The 24,092-nt window shown below is 45.0% G+C and overlaps 1 protein-coding gene across 2 annotated transcripts in view; it reads right to left on the bottom strand.

The window, feature by feature from the left end:
* The window catches only part of LOC146552183 (glutamate receptor ionotropic, NMDA 3B-like), a 94,956-nt gene that overhangs the window by 60,524 nt on the left and 10,340 nt on the right, over window positions 1-24,092 (bottom strand). Inside the window, exon 1 of one of the 2 annotated variants that reach the window (XM_085256773.1) lies at window positions 671-910. The exons of the other annotated variant lie outside the window; for it this stretch is intronic. Coding sequence (XP_085112899.1) covers window positions 671-673 — 3 coding nt within the window. The 5' untranslated portion in view covers window positions 674-910. Of the gene's footprint in view, window positions 1-670; window positions 911-24,092 lie in introns of those variants that run through there. 2 annotated transcript variants of the gene reach the window in all.

Here is a 24,092-nt window from a genome sequence, read left to right as displayed (position 1 = left end):
CCCTGTGGGGGGTATAGTGCTGAGTCTGAAGGAAGTTGGATTGGCTTTTCTTTTCTTTTCTTTTTTTTTTACACTATACCAGTCTTTAATGTGGCTTGACTGTTCCCACAATATGAGTTAAAATGAACCATTACCAAATTTTCAGCACTGCTTATAAAATATTTTCCTCTCTTCTTTCTGTCTTTCTTTTTTTTTATCCTGCATTGAAATTTTATTATGCTTTAAGATTGATATCTGCAGGGAAGGTAAGTGAGTAAAGGAGTCTGTGTCAGGCTTCTGCTAGTTTCCTTCAGGCACGATCTCATGCACCAATTTTTCTCATGCTAATCTGTTACTGGCCAAAATACATAAAAACTGAGGAAGTTCTACTGAATCAGTCAATGGTGAGGAGAATATGTAGACATGCCATTGCTCCAATGATAAATTGCAAATTTTAACTGAAATCTGTCATAAGCTAGCAGTAAAGATAGACACAGACGTTATAAAAAGTCTATAAAAAACACAATAAAATGAAAAAAAAACTTAAATGCCAGATGTTATTCAAGTATTACAAGTATTAGTCCAAATTTCTTTATTTCAAATTTTGGTTTTCCTTTCTCTTATTCACACATTGTATAGCATGTACGTTTGCTAATACAACAATTAAGCCATAGAAGACCTGAAGGATTACCATAATGGATTGGGACTTGGGAAGCCAGCAGTGGCAGGATGTGACTGGGGAACAGATGGAAAGCTTCTCTCTGCTACTGCTGACTTTGGCATCCCGTGCTGCTGCACTTGGCTCATTGGAAACTGGGTCCCAGTATGGTTGACTACCTGCTGCACACACTGCACAGAATGCATAAAGTTTTGGTTTTGCAATGACTTTTCTCTTTTTCTAGGAAGATTAGACGCAACATCTGGGCTCATAATAGCTGTGAATCCATACCCTCAACGTACAGAGTCAGAACAAACCAACTCCCATGCAGAAAAACTCATAACATACTTAATTTTGGCAAGATATTTAATTTTTTCCTAATACCGTATGAAATTCTTCAACCTTCATTCTGCTCTGCTGCTGTTATGTTCTGTGATGTTAAATCAGTAAACTTTCTACTTTAAAACCTCAATTTGGGAAACTGTGTAAAATACTTATGACACATGCTGCTCTAAAACCTGTGTATACCTTTTAGCATTGATGGTGCCTTTCCAGATGTGCAGGCTGCCAATGGGCACTAATGCACCCCCATACCATCTGGCATGCGCTCCTTTGAACTGGATGATGACAACAAGTCGGATGGTTTCTCACAAGAGGTCCTCCAGACTAGAGACTAAATATCAGTCTTCAATGTGAATTTTTTCACAGGACCAAACCCCCAAAATTGACATTTCAACAGTTTTCCCATGGTGCATCAGTCCATTTTAAATTAGCTTGGACCCAGAGAAGACAGCAATTTACCAATTTACCAGTTAACCTAACTGAGTTGTTTTAATACCACTTACTGTCATGAACCGAAGTTCCGAGCGCAGGCAGGACCCAGTAGCAGAACACACACACTAGGGAATGAGCGAATAAAGAAAGTAATTTTTTATTGAAACTAAAGGTGTCCCGTGAGGGTAGCCAGAAAAACAACGGGTGAAACCAGACGAAACCGAGGGACCGCACAGGGAACGCCGAGAGCGGGGCTGTGAGAGGGGTGATAGCCGGGCCGAGTGAACCAGAGGGGGGGTGGAGCTCCAAAAGGGGTCGAGACGGCGAAGCTGAATGTGAACCGAATCTCAGGCGGACAGGTGGACAGGCAGGTGGCTCAAAAAACACGCCGAGTTGTGATCGCTGAGAGGCGACTACGGACTGGCGTGGAGCAGCAGGTAGGGCAGGATTAAATAGTCCACCTGGTGATCGCCTGGGATGGGATGCAGGTGTGGGGTTAGCAGCCACGCTCGTGGGCGTGGACATCCCAGCAGCACCCCGGACGCCGGGCCGCGGACCATGACAGTACCCCCCCCTCAAGGGTCGCCCCCAGGCGACCGGCCGGGACCCCGCCTGCGGAGAGAAGCACGGAAAGCAGAGATGAGACGAGGGTCCAGAATGAAGGAGCGCGGGACCCAGAGGCGGTCCTCGGGGCCGTACCCCTCCCAATCCACAAGATACTGCCAGCCGCGCCCGCGCCGGCGCGCATCCAGGATCCGCCGGACCGCATAGGCCGGATGGCCGCCGACGAGCCGGGCGGGAGGAGGGGGCTCGGAAGGAGGGCACAGGGGGCTGAGGCGGACCGGCTTAAGTTGAGATACATGGAACGTGGGATGCACACGCCGAGAGGCCGGAAGCCGGAGCCTGACTGCCACCGGGTTGATGACTCGGTCCACTTCGTACGGCCCGATGAAACGGGGAGCCAGTTTGCGGGACGTGCCCCGGAGCGGGATGTTCCCAGCAGCCAACCAAACCTTCTGTCCCGGCTGGTAGTCGGGGGCTGGGGTGCGGCGACGATCGGCGTAGTGCGCCTGTCGTTCCTTTGCGCGCAGGAGGGCGCGGCGAGCGCAGCGCCACACACGTTGGCAGCGCCGGAGGTGATGAGGGGCCGACGGGACGGAGAGGGACAGGTCCTCTTCCGGGAAGAGCGGAGGCTGATACCCGAGGGACGCTTCGAAAGGAGAGAAGCCGGTGGAGGACGAGGTGTGAGTATTGTGGGCGTACTCCACCCAGGGCAGGAAAGTAACCCAGGAGGAGGGGTTTTGACTGGCTACGCACCTCAGCATAGTCTCCAGCTCCTGATTAAGGCGTTCAGTTTGCCCATTGGATTGCGGGTGGAAACCGGAACTCAAACTGACCTTGGCGCCGAGAATGGAGCAGAAGGTCCTCCACACTTGTGAGGTGAACTGGGGACCGCGATCGGAGACAATGTCCAGGGGAATCCGTGGAGCCTGAAGACTTCCGTGACTAACACTTGGGCAGTCTCAGCAGCCGAGGGCAGCTTGGCTAGCGGGACGAAGTGGGCGGCCTTAGAAAACCGATCCACAACGGTGAGGATGACACATTTTCCAGAAGAGGTGGGGAGACCGGTAACAAAGTCGAGCGAGATGTGAGACCAGGGCCGGTGGGGAGTAGTGAGTGGGTGGAGCTGGCCCATGGGATGTTTCGTGGATGGTTTATTACGAGCGCAGACGGCACAGGCAGACACGTAGTCCCTCACGTCCCGTAGTAGCGATTTCCACCAGAAGTGTCTGCTGAGGAGGCGCGCCGTTCTGCTCACGCCCGGGTGGCACGCCCGGGTGGATCCAGTGGATGACCGCTCCCCGGGCGGCGGCGGGAACGAAGCGCCGTCCCGGCGGTCCGGTCCCTGGGTCAGGGTCCCCTGGGAGCGCTTGACGAATGGTCTCCTCAATCTCCCAGGTGAGAGCACCCACCACGCAGGAGGCAGGCAGGATGGTGGCGGGGGGAGGCGCCTCGCTGTCGGGGGAATACAGACGGGAGAGCGCATCGGGTTTGATGTTTCGTGACCCGGGACGATAGGAGAGTGTGAAGTTGAAACGGGCGAAGAATAGGGACCAGCGAGCTTGACGGGGATTTAACCTCTTGGCGGTTCTAAGGTACAGTAGATTTTTATGATCCGTCCATATAACGAAGGGCTGTTCGGTCCCCTCCAGCCAGTGACGCCATTCCTCCAATGCGAGTTTTACCGCTAGGAGTTCCCTGTCGCCGATGTCGTAATTCCTTTCTGCGGGGGTGAGTCGGCGTGAGAAAAAGGCGCACGGCCGGAGTTTGTTCAGGGGCCCAGACCGCTGGGAAAGAACCGCCCCGACTCCCGCGTCAGATGCGTCGACCTCAACAACAAACTGTTTAGAAGAGTCAGGATGGGTCAGAATGGGTGTGGACGTGAATAATCGCTTCAATTTAGCGAAGGCTGCGTGGGCCTCAGGGGACCATGTGAAAGACGCCTTGGGTGAGGTGAGTTGGGTGAGAGGCGCGGCCACCTGGCTGTAGTTTCGAATGAAACGGCGATAAAAATTCGCAAACCCCAAGAAGCTCTGAAGCTTCTTTCGTGTCTCCGGAACCGGCCATTCCAATATGGCTTTGATCTTCACCGGGTCGGTCTTCACCTGCCCACCAGCGAGGATGTAGCCCAAGAAGGAAATGGATGAGGCGTGGAACTCACACTTTTCCGCTTTTACGTACAGTCTATTTTCGAGCAGCCGTTGTAGCACGCTCCTCACATGGATGCGATGGTCCTCGAGCGTCTTGGAGAAAATCAAAATATCATCCAGGTAAACAAAAACAAACACGTTCAGGAAATCCCGTAACACGTCGTTGACTAGGGCTTGAAAAACCGCCGGGGCGTTCGTTAACCCGAACGGCATCACTAGATATTCAAAATGCCCTAGTGGGGTATTGAAGGCGGTCTTCCACTCGTCGCCTTCACGTATCCGTACCAGGTGGTAGGCGTTCCGCAGATCTAGTTTGGTGAAGACCGTAGCTCCCTGGAGTGAGTTAAAAATAGAACTAATGAGTGGGAGGGGATATTTGTTTTTGACGGTGACGTCATTCAGCCCCCTGTAATCGATGCACGGGCGGAGCGTCCCGTCTTTCTTTCCCACGAAGAAAAAACCTGCAGCCACGGGAGAGGATGACGGCCTAATACGTCCTGCAGTTAGCGACTCCTGGATGTAATTCTCCATGGTTTCTCTTTCGGGGCGAGACAGGTTGTATAATCTGCTAGAGGGCAGCGAAGCTCCCGGGAGCAGATCGATAGCACAGTCATATGGACGGTGAGGCGGGAGTGAGAGCGCCTCATCTTTACTGAACACCTGCTGGAGATCGTGATAATCGGGGGGCACGGAAGAGAGGTCCGGCGCGGGTGGCGGGGCGGGCCTCCGTTCCGTTGAGGCGGAGGGAACGGCTGACCTCAGGCAGTTCGCCAGACAAAACACACTCCAGCTCGCGATACTTTTTCCGGCCCAATCTATGTGTGGGTTATGTCTCTGTAACCAGGGGTAGCCTAGGATAAGCGGGGTGTCAGGAGCAGGAAAAGTGAAAAAGGACAGCTGCTCTTGGTGGTTACCTGATGTGATTAACCGTACAGGCGCGGTTTGGTGAGTTATGTATGCAAACACTTGGTTGTTTAATGTAGACGCAGGGATGGGCGGTTCGAGTGGAGTAAGAGACACAGCTAGCCTCTTAGCCAGCTTCTCATCCATAAGGTTCTGTTCCGCCCCGGAGTCCACTAACGCGGGGCATGTAAAAGTCTGATTAGAAGTCACGATAGTAACGGACAGTAACAATCGGGGTCTAGTAGTGCTTAGAGTGCTGCCCACCCGTATCCCCGGACTCACCGGTGGGCCGGGTCGTTTGGGCGGACCGGGCAAACAGCGATGCGGTGACCGGGCCTCCCACAGTACAGACATTCTCCAGCCCGAAATCGGCGTTCCCTCTCCTCCGGAGAAAGCCGAGAGCGTCCGATCTGCATGGGTTCAGGCGGGGGCGGCGACGGAGAGCGCGCACACGCAGCTGGGGGCGGGGGCGGAGAAACGCGAAACCCGGGGCGCAATACGGAGCCCATAGGCTTAGACCGCCGCTCGGCATCCCTCTCCCGCAAGCGTCTGTCAATCCGACGGGAGAGGGAGGCCAATTCATCAAAGGATCTGGTCTCCTCGTGAAAAGCCAGTTGGTCCTTCATCTGGTCATTTAACGACCGTAAAAAAACCCCACGAAGAGCCGAATCGGGCCAACCCACGGCGACCGCTCGAGTACGGAATTCAACTAGGTACTCCGCAATACTGCGCCGCCCCTGACGGAGCCCCAGCAACTTCTGCGCGGCATCGTCCTCCGATACCGGAGGGGAAAACGTAGCCTGGAACTCCTCCAGGAAGTCATCGTAATCGCAATCACGAATGGGGTGAGAACTTAAGTAGGCTTCAGCCCATGCTAGAGCACGCCCCCGTAACAATCCCACGAAGTGGGAGATCTTAGCAGTATCCGTGGGGAACGCGTCAGGCGTGCGACTGAAAAACAAGGAGCACTGGAAAAGGAACCCCCCACACAGGTCTAGCTCCCCGTGGAAGGGTTCCAGCGGCGGAGGTGACACGCCGCGGTGCACGGGGTCGGACGGCCTAGTTTGTAATTTATTCTGAGTGTCACTGAGCTCTTGACAACGGTCTTGGAGAGACTGGAGCTGCTGATCGTGGCGACCGAGGATAGCGCCCTGTTTATTAATAGCGGAGCGGAGTGGATCTGCTGGGTCCATACTGGCCAGTCCGTACTGTCATGAACCGAAGTTCCGAGCGCAGGCAGGACCCAGTAGCAGAACACACACACTAGGGAATGAGCGAATAAAGAAAGTAATTTTTTATTGAAACTAAAGGTGTCCCGTGAGGGTAGCCAGAAAAACAACGGGTGAAACCAGACGAAACCGAGGGACCGCACAGGGAACGCCGAGAGCGGGGCTGTGAGAGGGGTGATAGCCGGGCCGAGTGAACCAGAGGGGGGGTGGAGCTCCAAAAGGGGTCGAGACGGCGAAGCTGAATGTGAACCGAATCTCAGGCGGACAGGTGGACAGGCAGGTGGCTCAAAAAACACGCCGAGTTGTGATCGCTGAGAGGCGACTACGGACTGGCGTGGAGCAGCAGGTAGGGCAGGATTAAATAGTCCACCTGGTGATCGCCTGGGATGGGATGCAGGTGTGGGGTTAGCAGCCACGCTCGTGGGCGTGGACATCCCAGCAGCACCCCGGACGCCGGGCCGCGGACCATGACACTTACTTTTCCAGCCTTATGTTGCCCACATCCTAACTTTAGAATAGAATGACAGCAGTGACAAGAAAATTGGATTGGATTATTGGATGACTGCAAAAAAAGTTAAAAATGTTAAATTTTATGATTAATTTGACCAAAATGATTGGTTATAAAACGTAATAAACACTATGTTTTAACAGTTGTAATTTATGTAACAGTTGTTACATTAATCAACTAAAAAGAAAAGAACAGTTAGATTAAGTTGGAAAACTAGTCATTAGGTGGTGCTCTAGGCTATGTTATATGTGTCGAGAGAAGGTCATATTTAACCTTCTCTCTGAGCTGTGCTATTCGTTGTCAGCTAATTTGAGTTGTAATGCTAGCGTCTTGATGACCCCAAGCAGTCAGTGTAGTTTTAAGCTTGGATGAGCAGTAAGTCAATAATATTGACAAAACTGCTATCAGCAATACTGGAGGGTAAAAGGCCTGTTTTAAACAGGCACAGACCTGGTCTGTTGTAATATTCGGAAAAAATCACTACGGTAACATAGTTAGAACAGTAACACTTGCGCTGATTAAGTCGCTAAAACTAGATTTTCGCAAACCTTCTCAGCATTCTTTTCACAATAGTCCCAAATTGCCACAAAGCCTATATATCAAACTGTTACGTGGGACAAAATCCCGGAAGGCTGGGGAGGAGGGGAGTGGAATTAGCCTGCCTTTCTTTTTCCAGTCTTGATCACGGACTAAATATCAGTCTTAATTCATATATGATTTGTAATGGAATTTCTATTGATCAAGCATCTTTTCTGTATTTTGTACAGGCCAAATTCACTTGCCTTTAGTGTTTCCACTTAGCGTCTTTGAATGCAGAAATGGGAACAAACAGAAAAGAAAGTTCTGGCACAATCAGCAAGATTCTGAGCCAACAGGACCCCCCCTCCATTTGTAGGGTACAAATGTAATCACTGTGCCATTTTTGTCCATTTCGCCTCCTCCATTTGGGCCACAGGAAAATTAAGTAACTAATCTGTCTCTCTCTTACTTCAGTTTTCATCTTAATTGCTGCATCAAATAAATAGGACAAATCTCTGCACCAGGTCCTAATCACTTATCTGCCATTAGTACGTCTAGCCAAGGGGTGTAATTGTAGCAGAGGAAAATAACTTATCATCAACACAGATACAAGGGTGGCCGGCTATGTGCAAAGCAACTATTGTCAGTTCAGAGAAAAATAAAGGGATTATGCTGTAAATTCTGCGGTGGTGTAAGCTAAATGTGCTCTCATGTAGGAATGTTTGTGAGCTCTGCGTTAACTTGAGTGAGCGGATGTCCACACGTGTGCGACTTATCTTTAATATTTGTGTGACTATATCACAGGATCTCAGCGCACTGCGTGGATGCTGTGTGTGCCGTCATTTTTCGTGTATACTGAAAGCCAGTAGATACATCCAGAAACAAAGTCAGCTAGAGATAAGACGCCTTGGGGCTAGAAATTTCGCCTGTCTCCTGACAAAACCCATTGATAACTATAGCTCAGCTCCTTCAGGCTGAAGAGCAGAAAAGAAAAGGAAGAAAAAAAGAGAGAAGGCAATAATCTTTCTGTAAATGCCAACTCAGAGTTTAACACTCTACAAAGTCACCTCTAATTTAGATTCATAAAAAAGATTGCATGCGTCAGATCTTTCTAAGTAGATAGACATTTAGGAGCCAAACTTAATTTCCTTAGTTGGCAAACACCTCTGCAATGTGTGATCGTTCAATTAAAGGGAGCAGCTGTGAGTCTCAATGATTTGTGTCTGCGTGTGGTGTGTGCAGGTCAGCAAAGTTACTTTGGTCTACAACATTTAACCCTATTATGTTGCAAGTGAATGGAAAGCAATATTCACTGATGTGTGAATATTCCCTCCCTCCCCCTCAGCAGTTGTATTTTTCATTCTCAATTAATATGACGAGCCGCATTCCAAGTGTTGATTGATGTTGATTGAAACATGTAAAGGGCATCAAAGAGCAATGAGAGCTGAATTGTCGGCCCACATACGCACACACACACTGGGCAAAGTGAATTTCTCTCCACTGTGTGTATATGTCTGTCAGCTTGCGTGCATGCCCCAGTGTGCACACCCTTGACTCAGTGTGCCTGGGAAGGAGCACATAATTTACAAAATATCACAGATAATCGTGTCGAGATTAACGATCTCATTTTGATTAATGCCTAATGTTTAATTAACTCAACTTTAGGTCTTCGGCTTGTCGGAGGTTCCCCTGCATAGCAAATAGGCTTCTTGCTCAGTGTCAGGTACACCACGGGAATGAGTACATGCCGGTGAGGAAGTGGGACGGATAAATTTCATATTAATCTTCTGGGATGATATTTGTGGGTGCCAGTAGCAATGAATAATTAATATTACCTAAACAAAATGAAGAATAACAAAATAATAAATAGTACACGGCGGAATGTGTAAATGTACAGTAGGTGAGAGATTGTGTGCATACTTCTATAAAATATGTCCCACATCTCTGAAACCATATTTTACATTTGAACCCTTCAAGCACTGAAATTCTATGTCTAATGTGAAACATACATAAAAGTTTGCACACTTGAGTGTGCAGCCATATGCCAGAGCAGGGGAGATTATGCCAATACTGGGTATAGTATGCACGAGCATGTGTGAGCGCATAGTGTGCTGGTGATTATACGCACCGCCTTTTATCTAAGACTTTTCTTTGAAGCTTACGTTGGCATACAAAACAAAGTAACCATGAAATTGACATGCCATCCTTTGGTCCGACCATGTGCACATCCAAATTATCCATTTGGTTGTCTGGAAGTCCTTCTAGTAATAATTCATCAATGTAAAAATCTCTACCTTTCAATATGTGTTATGTTCTGTAGCCAGGATATGAAAGCCTACAGTTGTCTCAGACATTCCCCCCCCTCCTGTCTCTCAGCTCCTCCTCCTGCTGCTTTCTTCTCCCAGCTGGCATACCCTGCACCAGTCTGATAACGTGATTTCACGCAAAAGTGAAATCCTCCTCATGTCTGATGTGTGCATCTCTCACTCAATTCCCTTCTTTCCCCAGCATCAACCTTTCCTCTTCCTTCACCTCCTGTTATACCCCACCTGACATATTTAGGGAGTCTGCTCAAAGGGAAAAGATGCTTTGTGGCACTGGCAGGTCAAAGTCTGTGTGTGTGTGTGCGTGCATGCACATGAGAAAGGAGGTGGTGGAGAAATCAGTGCCTTTGGCAGGTGTGTCCCCATATGTATAAAATACTCAGCAAGAGAGCAGTTGCAGGGAAGAGAGAAGAGGGAGTGTAATTGGCAGGTATGCATGTGTCGTAGTGGTAAATGGGAGCTCTGAAGGGTAGCTTCGCATTTGGGAGTATCTTTAATATCAGATTAAGCATCTGACGGATAAAGGAAAGGGAGGGAGACAGAGGAGAGATTGAATGCGTGCAAGTGTGTCTGTGAAAGGCTACACCCTTAAGAGAGACAGAAAATGAATTTTTGAAAGATAGCCAAGAGATAAAATGACATTTACGGATCAGAAATTCACAAGTCTTCCATTCTTGAACATCAGGCAGTCTGTCCTTTCCTTGGGAGCGATCTGTCACCTCAGTTGGGCCCCTGAGCTTGGTAAAAATCATGCAGATGGAAATGGTGTGCAAAAGCAGCTCTACTTTGTGCCAGCTCTTCTGATTTACAGAAAAGAGTGGTTGTGATGAGTAGAGCCTTTTCAGAAAAGTTTTTCTTCTTTTTAACTGCATTTTAATCCAGGAACCACATTCAAGCTTTGTCACGTTCGCCCTATTTCTCAATTTGCCTCTTTCACGCCACTTCCACTTTGCTTAAGAAGATCCTTACACTTTACTCCCAACACATTTTTTCCAAGCAGTAACAGTCCAATTCAAACTTGTATCCATGACCACAAGAGTTGTACACCTACTGCTTTACTGAAGCATGAGCAAATCGATCCACGGGGGTGTTTATGGTTCTAGGACTGGCATGGGATCCTTTCAGAGTGTGTGAAATGTTTGGAAGTGAGTATAAAAGCAATAGAATCAGGACCTCTGATTCCTTTTCTGTTTGGTTATCGAACACTGAGTTTGGGGGCACCACAGGGAGCATAATCTACTTTTTGTTTTTATGAGTTGGGGTGACCAACTTGTCTGTTACCAAACAAACCTGCACAACACTAGAGAACGGAGATTTGGCAAAAGCATGAGCATCACAGACAAAATTTCTTTGGATGCAACTTCAAAAGCCCTTCTTCTGGTTTATTTATTTTACTTTACTTCTGTGACTCTGTTTTTTTCTAGTATCATTGATTTGCAGCATAGCATAGCTACAAACTGAGCAGCTGTCCTTTTTTATCCTTGATCAAATACACAAAGGTTTTAAGAAAAATGACCAAAACCACCACCCGAGGAAATTCCACCCCATGAAACATTAATCTAATAATGCTGAATTATTTTACAAACTGGCAGTAAAACACACAGACAATCAGTCAATCAAAATTAGGACTGAGTGGCCATAAAAGAAGAAAAAATCTATTTAAATTAAAACCAAATTATTCCTTTATTTTAATATGTTTCTTAAAAATTAATCTACAATCACAATATTAGATAGTTAAAAACAACAGCTCCACTAAATCAACAAATCAATATGGCCAACTTGGGGGACTGAAGAGTGCCCGGGGCTGCTACCCACTACTCACTAAACGGATCTCACTGCAAATCTTACTGGTGCACTTTATTTTTGTGTCCTGGAGTTCTTACTGACATGCATAAGTGTAAAGAGGGGACCTTATCAAAAGTGCCTAGCCTAGTAACAAGCTGATGTTGCACCATACAAAAAGGAAAAACTAAAAAACATCAGATTGCTAACTCTAAAGCATACAAATTAACAAGACAGGGCAACTCAGTTAAAATGCAGAACATAAAAAGGTGGACATGTGATTAACGCATTAAACACAGTCCGGCTAAAATTATCATTAGGAAATATAAGAGACAACCCATGAAAAGCAGAAAAATCCTTGTTATCCAGGGTTTGCACTACTTTAGCACCCTAAGAGAGCCTATCCCAGCTCTCTTAGGGTGAGAGGCAGGGTAACACATACAGACAGACAACCATTCGCACTCACATTCACACCTATGGGCAACTTAGAATGAACCTATTCCCACTAACAGCATGTCATTGGATTGTGGGAGCAAGCCGGAGTACCTGGAGAGAACCCACAAAGACACGGGGAGAACATGCTCCACACAGAAAGACTCTGGCCTGATGGTGGAACTGAACTCAGGACCTTCTTGCTGTGAGGCAAGAAGGTCCTGAGTGCTGCCTCGAGGCAAAACAGTGTGAATCTATTCACTGTCAGGTAATAGACAGCATTTCTTTCTGTACAATGCTGATGGGCCAGCTGAAACCAAGCCTATCCTAAAACCAAACGACAGTGGTATATGAGTCCCTAAATCCAAACCTGTAAATGAATTAATACGTTTATCATCATTCATTTGTCAGCCAAAAGCAGAGTCGGAGTTGACTTAATATAATATGTGATACACAACAGTTTTAAAATATTTATAATATATATGTCAGGCAATGCTGGAGCGATGAGAGAGAGAGAGGGGAAGGTGTTTTTTAAAATTCATTCCAAAACACCACTGCAGATAACATTCATCAATCCCGCAATCACAATAGAGAATTTCTGCCTAAGTGAACGTCTGGTGGACGGCTTTTACAAGCCAGTGAGAAGGTGGCAGCTGACTAAAAATAGCCCTGCAGCAGGGTCTCATAAATGGGAAGGAGAAACAGTAAAGGGGAACAAAACGAAAAACACACACACACACACACCCAAGTGGTGATTTCATTTCCCTACCTGTCATATCGCGGCTAAATAACTCTGGTCAGGGTATTACAAGCGCTCGGCTCGATGGCTCTGAACAGCAGTCCCATACAGGTGGGAAATGAGTAGGAGGAAAATAGGGGAAAGGAAAGCGATAAGCAGGAGGGAAGGGTGAGTGAGGCAAAAACAAAAAGGGAGAGTAGAGAAGATGGATAGACCGAGAAGTAGAGGTGGAGAGGGGAGAAGAAGTGAGAAAAACGATGCTGCGAAAGGAATGAGGAAATGGAGAGGAAACTGAGAGAGACGGAGAAACAGAGAGGTGAGAAGACAAGTCTTAATAAGAAAGAGAAGGATGAAAATGGGACGAGGAATCGGAATGCCCGAAGGAACAGGAGAGAGTCCTGCTGTGCGTGCTCGTGCGCGGACACACACGTAAAACACGCACACACACAGACTGAGGTAGACTCTGACAGATGGAATTACACACTCCTATAACTCTGTAACTGTAGTGGAACACACACAAAGGTGACAGTTGACTTTCTGCAGCCAGAGTTCTCTGGGCAAGGTTACATCCTCAGCAAGTTTACACATGTCTCTCTATCTCTCACCCTCACACAGACTCTGTCACACACCCACGCACAGATAGAGAGAAACAAAGGTACTCTCACTGCTTCCAGTACCATATTGTGACAAACTGCAGTGGTGTCCTGCCAAGAGAAAGACGTATGCATGTGAGTGGTAGAAATGAGAGGTGGATGTGGAGAGCAAAAAGTGTGGGAAGGAGTAGAAGAGAGTGAGGCTCACTTAGAGGCAATGACAAAGAGAAAAAAATGAAAGTAAATGGGGTACATTTTGTATTTGTGCCCAAGCACAGCAGGGACAGGACACTATTTGCTATTAAATGACAGGGCTAGACTGACAGTCATTAAAATCTGTGCACACAGTGGGCAGTGCAGGTATTATTATACTTAAAGGTATCCCAGTCTTCGAGCCAGGATAAGAGTGCATGATCTGGGTGTATTTAGGCTTCAAGGACACTTGATTGAAGTCATAAAAATGAAAGATGACTTGTTGGAACGGAGTCACTGCGGAATCTCTCCCTTAACTTCTCTTTTCCTCCCACCCCTCCTGCCTCCACCCTTCTCTTTCCCCTCCCCTCTCCCCTCTCTCTCCTCTGCGGGCTCTTTATCCTGCCAAAACAGTGCCTTCGTCCCTCACCCTCAGAGGTAGAGGCAGGGATAATTGAAAAAGTTCTCACACTGGGAGTTTAGTAAAGGAGATAAGAGGAGAAGTTGGAGGGTGTGAAAAGTGTTAACTGCACAACAAATATACAGGATGAATGTGTTTGTTTGGTGAGAGGGAGGGAGACAAAGTAAGAAGAGCAGGAAGAAATTTTTTCTGCCTTGAGTAAAAAAAGAGGGGGAAAAAAAGTCAGTAAGCAATAAATGGAGAGTTTGTGTGTGGCAACCGGGCAAGGGAGGGAGCGAAAGAGAGAATGAAAGCATTATCTTGTCTACTTTAGCCATCGCTACTGTCCACTGGCTCAGAGTATAATACCCACTTATGCAAATACATCCACATCTCTGTTCCCATGATACAGTGGAAGCCCTAACACCAGTTTAACAAAGTGTGTTTTTGTGTCAGCATGTGTGCAAATGCACCTCTTGGGTCTGTCTCTAGTTGTGTGGATTCTGTGTGTGCAGGAAACTGCCGTGCCAGAAAAGACGCCAACATCCCCTCCTCTTTCTCTCTACTCATCCCTCCAGCCATCTATCCATGCCTTGCTTCCCTTCATCCCTCATTCTCTCTTCCTGGCTCCATACAGTACTTCCCTCCCTGCTGATATCCCTCTCTCCGCTTTCCTTCCATCTTTTTTCTTTCCAGCCCCCTCTCTCTCTGCTTTCTTCTTCTCCTCCTCTCCCATTCCCTCCTTCTGTAACTGTCTTTTTTCTTTTCATGGCCACCTCAAATAGCTTTAGATCAATCAAAGGCATTCACCGGAGTTTGTTAGTGAGCCTCTTTTGTGAGAGAAAGAAGCCATGGACCCAAGGGTCTGTTGCCCTCATAATTAAATAGCTAGAGGACTGAATGTTTTCCCTCTGGAGGACCTCCTGCACTCACCACTGACAATCTACTTCAGAGCGATTTGTGCTGCTGTAAAACTAATCACTTAGGCTTGTACAATCCCAGGCATGCTATAGAGAGAAACCAGCAATATTATTAGGTTTTGGAAATGTCCACTGTTAATAAAAGCTCTTGGAGAAGCAACTGATGCTAGTTTGAAAGCAGGGTTAAACCTCTGGTAGGCTGGAAAGTGGATATAGGTATCAACAGTCAGTGGGATGGACAGCTCCGGGTCCAGAAACTGTCAATCACAAACTGATTTACGTAAAGCTGGAAAATAAGTTGTGTGTGTTGCAATCAATATCTCATTCTTTAAGTGCCACCAAGGAACAAGAATTGACCAGCATTTCTTTTAGTGTATGGCCTGCTGTACGTATATATCCACAAATATGTGCACTGACTTTGTTGTTGAAGCAGAAAGGAGCCAGGTGAAATCACATTTGTTCAAAGCTCTGAGCTGAAATTAATTGTTAAATGTGAATACTTCTGAATCGTTCATGGAATACATTTAGCTTTCAACAATTGTAACCGAGTTAGAAATAACGTTATCAGCAGTGGATCAAATTAGTATGTGAAAGCTGTCACTTGTAGTGACAAACCGAAAGAGAATTGTCACTCAAATCTATTCTCATTTGATGCTCATTCTCACGGAGCATCAAATACTGGTGTTTTTTTAAAAACTGCTGTGTCACAGATATGTGCATGCAACACACTGGGTTATTGCAATATTAGATCTCTGCTCCTCTTGGCGGTCACTCATGAAAAAGAGATTTTTAATCTCAATGAGAGTTTTACCTGGACATAGTGATAAGATAACTGACCAACCAGGAACCATAATCTGTGATTTCTAGCGAAATGTCTATTTCATTCATGCGCAACATGCACACAGCAACTCAGGTGTACACTCACAACCACATGAGAACACGTCATTAATGTGGAAGCTCTTTGTTGTTAATGCAGACTCGAACACTGTGAAAATGTTTGTAACAGCAAATGTAATTAGACACTTAACTCACCCTCCCCAGGTTTAACATGTAGATTTTAATAAAAGCTAACAAAAGTAAAGTGGCTAAAGCTAAAGCTGTGGAGACAAGTCAAGGTCAAGGGTCAAGGTCAGATTTATTTATATAGCACATTTCCAACAGCCGATGCTGCACAAAGTGCTTAACAATAACAATAAAATTAAAAACTACAGTGTAATACAATAATAACAATAGAAACAATAAAATAGAAGAATTGAAACAATACTAACTAATTCAGATAAATCCAAAATGCTTGGGTCATGATGTGTTAAAAGCCAGAGCGTAAAAGTGTGTCTTTAGTAAAGATTTAAATTGCTCAAGAGTTTGAGCAGATCTAATATTAAAGGGGAGACTATTCCAAAGTCTGGGACCTGCCACAGAGAAGGATCTATCACCACGAGATTTGAGGTTAGTCCGTGGAATGGACAACAATAGTTTTGAACTAGATCTCGTGGGTTTTCCTGGAGCATAGGCAGAGAGGAGCTCTGACAAGTAGGGGGGGGCTCGGGCGTTGAGTGACTTAAAAACAAAAAGTAAGAGTTTAAATTGGATCCTGTAGGGGACAGGGAGCCAGTGTAAAGAGGCTAAAATTGGGGTTATATGCTCTCTCCGTTTGGTACCAGTTAGCAGGCGAGCAGCAGCATTTTGAACCATCTGAAGGCGATGGATGGTGGCATGATCTAGGCCATAATACAATGAATTGCAGTAGTCCAATCTGCAAGTAAGAAAAAGGTGGATGATACGCTCGAAGACGTCAGCCGGAAGGTATGGCTTTATCCTGGCTAGCTGTCTTAGCTGAAAAAAACAGGACTGAACTACTGCACTCACCTGCTTATTCAATTTAAAAGAACCATCAATGTAAACTCCGAGGTTTTTTACACGTGTTTTACAATACGAGGAGAGGGTACCCAACGTGCTGTCGATATGATTGAAATTGCCAAAAATGACAACCTCAGTTTTGTTTTCGTTTAGCTGTAAAAAATTTAATGATAACCACTGTTTAACGTCGTCAAGGCAGCGTAATAAGAGCTGCGGTTGATCTGATCCTGATTTTAAAGGTAGATAAATCTGTAGATCATCCGCAAAGCAATGAAATGAAATGCTGTACCGTGAGAAGATGGAGCCCAATGGCAGCAAATAGAGTGCGAAGAGGGCGGGACCCAAAATAGAGCCTTGAGGAACGCCGTATTTAAGAGGAGCTAATTTGGAGTTGTGGGGGCCCATATTGACATAAAAGAACCTTTCTGTCAAGTAGGAGCGAAACCACTGAAGGGCAGATCCTTTTAGGCCAGCATGCGATTCTAGCCGTGATAACAGGATGTCGTGGTCAACCGTGTCAAAAGCTGCTGACAAGTCCAACAGTAAAAGGGCAGCAGGGCTGCCAGAATCCATAGTTAAGAGAATATCGTTAAAAATCCTTAAAAGTGCTGTCTCAGTGCTATGTAATGATTTAAAACCAGATTGAAATTTTTCTGAGATCATATTAGAATCGAGGTGTGCCTGCAACTGTAGATAGACCACTTTCTCCAAAACTTTAGATAGAAAAGGAAGCTTTGAGATGGGCCTGTAATTAGACAGAACAGTTGGGTCCAGGTTTTGTTTTTTAAGAAGAGGCTGAACTACAGCTTGTTTGAAGCATAGTGGGACGCAGCCTGTAGTAAGGGACGTATTAATCAATTTCAGAATAAAAGGGCCAACAATATTAAAAGTGTTTTTGAGCAGACTCGGGGGAAGAGAATCAGAGGGGCAGTGTGATGATCTTAGGCCACTAACTATCGCGGTCAGGTCCTTAAGGGAGACGGGATCAAACTGCTCTAAGACAGCTGAACACACAGGTGGAGGGCTTTGAACTGAGACAACAGACAACGAAACAAGGGCCCTAATCGATAAGATCTTGTTATTGAAAAATGCTAAAAAATCATCGCACATACTTGGTGAAGAAGTAACTCCAGGATTATCACATAAACTAAAAAAGCGATTAAGAATGTTAAAAGTGATAAAGAGTGATAAAGAGAAAGTGATAAAGAGAAAAGGATTGATGTCCTTTATCTGGTGAAAATTTAATTTATAAAAATTAAAATTATGCAAGTACATGACATTTATTTAGTTATATCATTTTGTAATATAATTTGTTGCACCTTTTCTTGTTTGGTAAGGTAAAACGTGTCAGGTAAATGTGGGTGTACAAGAACTCATATTCAGGGAATTATTTGTACTTCTTTCCTGTAGCAGAGCTCTTTATTATCCAGTGAAAGGACATCTGGTACCTGAGATTTTGGCTAAAATTGTAAGGTTTAATTATTTTTGTAATTTGTATTATGAAAAAAATATTTTACATTGAAGAAACAATGTTTTTCTCCGTATATGCTGCACGTTAGAGTTTTTAAAAAGAAAATCAGAATCAGGAAAAAATAAATATCAGCAGGGTACACTTCAGCCATGAATATTGCAATCGGTGATAAATAAAGGATAGATGGATCTCTCATTTCCACTTAATAATAATGGATTGGATTTATATAGCGCTTTTCAAGGCACTTTACAATACCACTATTCATTCACACACTGGTGGAGGCAAGCTACAGTTGTAGCCACAGCTGCCCTTGGGCAGACTGACAGAAGCGAGGCTGCCATATCGTGCCATCGGCCCCTCTGGCCAACACCAGTAGGGTAAAGTGTCTTGCCCAAGGACACAACGACCAGGACAGAGAGCCCAGGGATCGAACCGGCGACCTTCCGGTTAAGATGCGAGTCCCAACCCCCTGAGCCACGGTCGCCCACTTGCTATGAATATACAGTGGCTTGCAAAAGTATTCGGCCCCCTTGAATTTTTCCACATTTTGTCACATTACAGCCACAAACATGAATCTATTTTATTGGAATTCCATGTGAAAGACCAACACAAAGTGGTGTACACACGAGAAGTGGAATGAAAATCATACATGATTCCAAACATTTTTTACAGAAAAATAACTGAAAAGTGGGGTGTGCAAAATTATTCAGCCCCTTTTGGTCTGAGTGCAGTCAGTTGCCCATAGACATTGCCTGATGAGTGCTAATGACTAAATAGAGTGCACTAAATTTGCACTAAACTCATAGTGCAAATGATGGATGGCTGTTCCCTCCACGGTGCTGTGTGTTATCTAATGTCAGTACAAATACAGCTGCTCTGTGACGGCCTCAGAGGTTGTCTAAGAGAATATTGAGAGCAACAACACCATGAAGTCCAAAGAACACAGCAGACAGGTCAGGGATAAAGTTATTGAGACATTTAAAACTGTCGTGGTCTGGGTGGTTTTCCACAGCATCAGCTCCTCCCCACTGGGTGGAGTCTTTGTTGTTCCTCACCTGATGGCAATCGGACCAGCAGTATTTATGACCGGCGCACTCAACTGGTCTTCGCCAGATTATCTGCCAACTTTACCTCTGAAAACCACCTACCAAGCTCTCCTGGATACCAGTTTGCTGCCACCGGTAACCCCTCTCCGTTTTGGAGCTGCCATTCTCTCCTGCCTGCCTCCCTGCATTGCATGCAGCACCCACCTGGACCTCTCCTGCCTCCCCCCTCCACGCAACCCCCACCTGCAAGCTTTGCCCGGGCCCGCCACAGTTTTCCCTGCCCAGTACCTGCACCCAGTTATCCCTGCCATCTAGTTTTCACCACAGTATTTTTCTCTCGCCTCAGACATCTAGTTTATGTTCATTGATTCTAGTCTGCACTTTCTGTTAGCCTCTGAGCATTGTAAAAATAAAGTCTCTTTTCGTTACACCTCACCCCTGGCCTCCGGTTTTGAATCTGCGCTTGAGTCCATCCCATGTCCACGGGCCACTGCGCCTGACAAAAACAGGCTTAGGCTACAAAAAGATTTCACTGCACAAAGTTGGCCTTTATGGAAGAGTGGCAAGAAGAAAGCCATTGTTAGCAGAAAACCATAAGAAGTCCCGTTTGCAGTTTGCCACAAGCCATGTGGGGGACACAGCAAACATGTGGAAGAAGGTGTTCTGGTCAGATGAGACCAAAATGGAACTTTTTGGCCAAAATGCAAAACGCTATGAGTGGTGGAAAACTAACACTGCACATCACTCTGAACACACCATCCCCACTGTCAAATATGGTGGTGGCAGCATCATGCTCTGGGGGTGCTTCTCTTCAGCAGGGACAGGGAAGCTGGTCAGAGTTGATGGGAAGATGGATGGAGCCAAATACAGGGCAATCTTGGAAGAAAACCTCTTGGAGTCTGCAAAAGACTTGAAACTGGGGCGGAGGTTCATCTTCCAGCAGGACAACGATCCTAAACATAAAGCCAGGGCAACAATGGAACGGTTTAAAACAAAACATATCCATGTGTTAGAATGGCCCAGTCAAAGTCCAGATCTAAATCCAATCGAGAGTCTGTGTCAAGATATGAAAACTGCTGTTCACAAACGCTGTCCATCTAATCTGACTGAGCTGGAGCTGTTTTGCACATTAGAATGGGCAAGAATTTCAGTCTCTAGATGTGCAAAGCTGGTAGAGACAGACCCTAAAAGACTGGCAGCTGTAATTGCAGCAAACGGTGGTTCTACAAAGTATTGAATCAGGGGGCTGAATAATTATACACACCCCACTTTTCAGTTATTTATTTGTAAAAAATGTTTGGAATCATGTATGATTTTCGTTCCACTTCTCACGTGTACACCACTTTGTATTAATCTTTCATGTGGAATTCCAATAAAATTGATTCATGTTTGTGGCTGTAATGTGACAAAATGTGGGGAAGTTCAAGGGGGCCGAATACTTTTGCAAGCCACTGTAGATGCTTGCAAAGAACTACATCAAGAGACACCAGTAGAGCATGACCAGTTCAGTAAGGAGAGGTCATATGGAAGAACTGAACATGATTTATTGAGACAGAGAAATGTATGAATGTATTTGGTGATTAGAATCCGATGACCCATCATGGCAGATCCATATCCCAGGGGTGACAGGACAGGACACCCCCTAGATGCAGAGGTGTGGTGAAGATGAAGACTGAGGCTTGGATGGAGCTCTGGGTGACTTGGTTGAGGTGGAGATGGGAGGAGGTGGGTTGCACAATTCTGAAAGGGAGAGTGACGGAGAGCACAAATTTAAACCATGCAGAGTGGAGGCTGATTGGTTCAATGAAGGCAGGCAAGAAGATGACTGGACTAGGGTAATGGTGTTAGCACTGAGACTGACAGCATGGGAACGTGGTAGTGATGTAGAGAACAGACTAGCAGCCAAAAACTTAGGAAATATCTTCCTTCCTTATTGAACTTGTGCATACACGTCATTACAATAATATGCAGGATTTATGTTTTAACACAATATATTTTAACCCACATCTTGATCTTTTCCTTAACCTAACCAAGCACAGTGTTCCCTTCATCCAATGCAGCCAGCCTAGGGGAAACACTGAAGTAGTGTTTGGTGCCCAAGCAGTGAGTGGAAGCAAGTAAAAAAGCAAGCAACAGTCACAATGAATCAGCATATGAAAACAAAATGCAAAACACTTAGGTCCTTAATAGGCTGTGAATTGCGATACCCTGGCGGGCAAACAAGTAACTTGGCATCACTCTTTAAAAGAGGACCGTTATCTCTCTGTGTCTAAGACACAGACATCACAGAGCATATCTCGCTGTATTTCCAGAACACCAGCACAAGTGACAGAACATCGGTGACATTTTAACATCCTGGAATAAGAACGCTTTGAATTTTTAGTCCCATTTAACACCAACTCTTTATTTGATAAATCTTCCTTTCCAGACGCTGAAAACAGACTCTGATTAACCCACTGTACTCCACCTCTCCATCACCAAATGCCAAGCAAATTAAATTTGGAACTACTTGTTCCAAACAAGATCAAACTACATGTATGCAAAGAGTGACTGTTAAGCTTGCATTAGTTAAAAAGCCATTAATCCAGGCAAATGCTAAGTGTGATCTGCTGGGCAACTCGGTGTTTATTTTCAGCTTGTTCCTATCTCTCTGGGTGGCTAAAAAAATCAATCTTTTCAGAAACAAAAGTAAAAGTCAGCCTTAAATCCAAAATGAACACGACATCTATAAAGGACTCACAGAAATGAACAAGTAAACATTATTATTTCAAAAGATCCAGGCAATAAAATCTGCCGAGGAAGCTCGTGTGAAACTAAAATAAAACCTGAGCTCAAACTCAACTGTTTATACGGTAAAGTGAGGACAGCGCATTCATGCCAAAGCTGACACAACAAACATTTTCACACCCAATATAACAACAAAAGACACAGGCGCACAAACAGTGCTATTGGCAGAGCTTCTGCCTTGGCAGTCAACTTGTAACCCTCTCTGTTGATGCAGCGGCAATGGTTGGATTGAGAGTGACAGAGTGGACAAGGAAGTGGAATGTACAGATCAAGCACGTACTGGTCTATCAGGCATCCTTTAACTACAGCTGAAAAGCGTGCCAATGAACTCTGCATCTGTACTATGGTGCCATTTGGAAAATTAACACTGTTAAACAAAGTCTGAGAGTGACTGCTGCGGGAATGTCCAATGCCACAATTGCTTTGCTGACTCATAAGCTATGCTTTGTTTCTTTGCGCCATAAAAGAAAAGCAAAAAACACAGATGGCAGGAAAGTCCCATTTCTCCTTCTTGACTTGCATGTAAATCCAACTATTTATTAAGCATGAGTAAAAATAAAACTCAAAACTGTAATTTCAACACTTAATCTCTCTTGCAAAATGAACCCCATTTGTCCAGCAGGAGAATTGTGGGACTTGCATTTTAAGTTTGCGAGTTTCAGAGGATTACATTTATAATGCCTTATGTAACCTTTGCCCAACTTTGCTGTTTCATAATCATTTAATTAATTTGGAAGCTGTAAGCCTGCAATTGATTATTTCGATGTATAATTTTAGATTGCTATTGATATTCAAGCACAATGAGCCTTTTGGACAAGGACAAAGTGTGACTTCTATGCCTTTCCCATTTTTTCTGTTGAAGGAGTCATTTGATGAAAGCTAATTTTCTTCTTCTGTGCACTGCACTAAAAAAGGAATTCATATTTTCAGATACTGCACTGCCTTCCTTTGCTTTTCATACCCAGCTAGGTGACAAAAGGCGACATAAAATGCTTCTACTCTGGTGAAACAGTTCAGTCGTTTCAAATGTGTTTCATTATCACACGTCGCATGCCAATCGTCCTAAATGAGACTTTACATTTTTAAAGGACAGATTTCGATCCACTCGTTCTGCGGGCATCTCAGCTAAAATTGAGATATCGCTCCTCCAGTCCAATTTAATACCTGACAAGTCCCAGTCAGCAGTAGTCAACGGCGGGCTGCCTGAAAAAGATATATCCACCCAACCATTTTGCCCAGCTGTCCTGCCTGAAAAGGATCTTTCTACCAAACCATTCCACCTGCATGCCTCAGTGCCAGTTCACTCTGGTGTCATGAATTGGGAAAATATAAACAGTTGGTTTCCAGCAAAACCTCACGGCCACTCTACTGCTGAAACACACAGAAAAAAACAATGCCACAAGCTTCTTCTTTTTTTAAACAAAAGAAAGAAAACAAAGAACAACACAATTCAATATTTGTTCATTCCCTTTTTCTCAATTAAAAAATCCGTTTCCTTGCCTGAGGTACTTCACAACTTATTGATTCTGCTCAGTCTTGTACTGTTTGCCGGTGCAACAACCTTGTTACATCTCAGGGAATCTGTTTTTTATACAGCATAAAAATGTTATGACATGACAACCCAAGTGAAGTTAGTTGACTGTTCACACCTACACGCCTACACTGTTGTACCGGGAAAATATGGCAGTCAGGCATAAAGTTATCAAACAAAAGTGATTTGTTTTCTTGTCATGCTATTTGTCATTTTATCTCAATAAGTGTCCAAACAGTCCACATTTTGGTCATACAATTTATCTTGAAAGGTTTTACAAATAGTAATTTTATGGTGTTCTTCAGTTGTCCCTCAACCACAACAAAGAAAATGAGCAGCTAGATGCAAGATATATGCATGCTACTACCTGAATTAGAGTGAAATATTGCACCGCTCTCTTGCGTGACTTGGCAGGAGATAAGTGCGACAGGGAAGCTGCTTTAGCGCTATCTGGAGGACGGACTGTCCTCTATAGTGAAGGACAATGAAGAAGGAAAATTGATCACATCCTATTTCTCTTCTCTCTATCGCACTTTTTTAGCTCTTTATTTCTCCATCTCTTTATTTCTTGTGGGTCATCCCATTTAAACTCACTTTGAAATTCACACATCACTTGCCTTCAATACTCGCCCTTTTAAATTTTTCCCTGCTACCTTGTATATTGTAGTGACTTGCTCTGTTGTGTCATGTCTGCATGTCTCTTCTCATCCAATAAATAGTATTTATGTGTTAGATGT

The sequence above is a fragment of the Mchenga conophoros genome, linkage group LG19 (assembly GCF_057382185.1).
Source record: "Mchenga conophoros isolate Kocher_MC1m ecotype Shallow Benthic linkage group LG19, M_conophoros_male_GT1.1, whole genome shotgun sequence".
In the NCBI taxonomy this organism is placed as follows: Eukaryota; Metazoa; Chordata; class Actinopteri; order Cichliformes; family Cichlidae; genus Mchenga; species Mchenga conophoros.
Note: the sequence above shows the minus strand (reverse complement) of the source record. Positions and strands in the feature narration are given on the sequence as shown.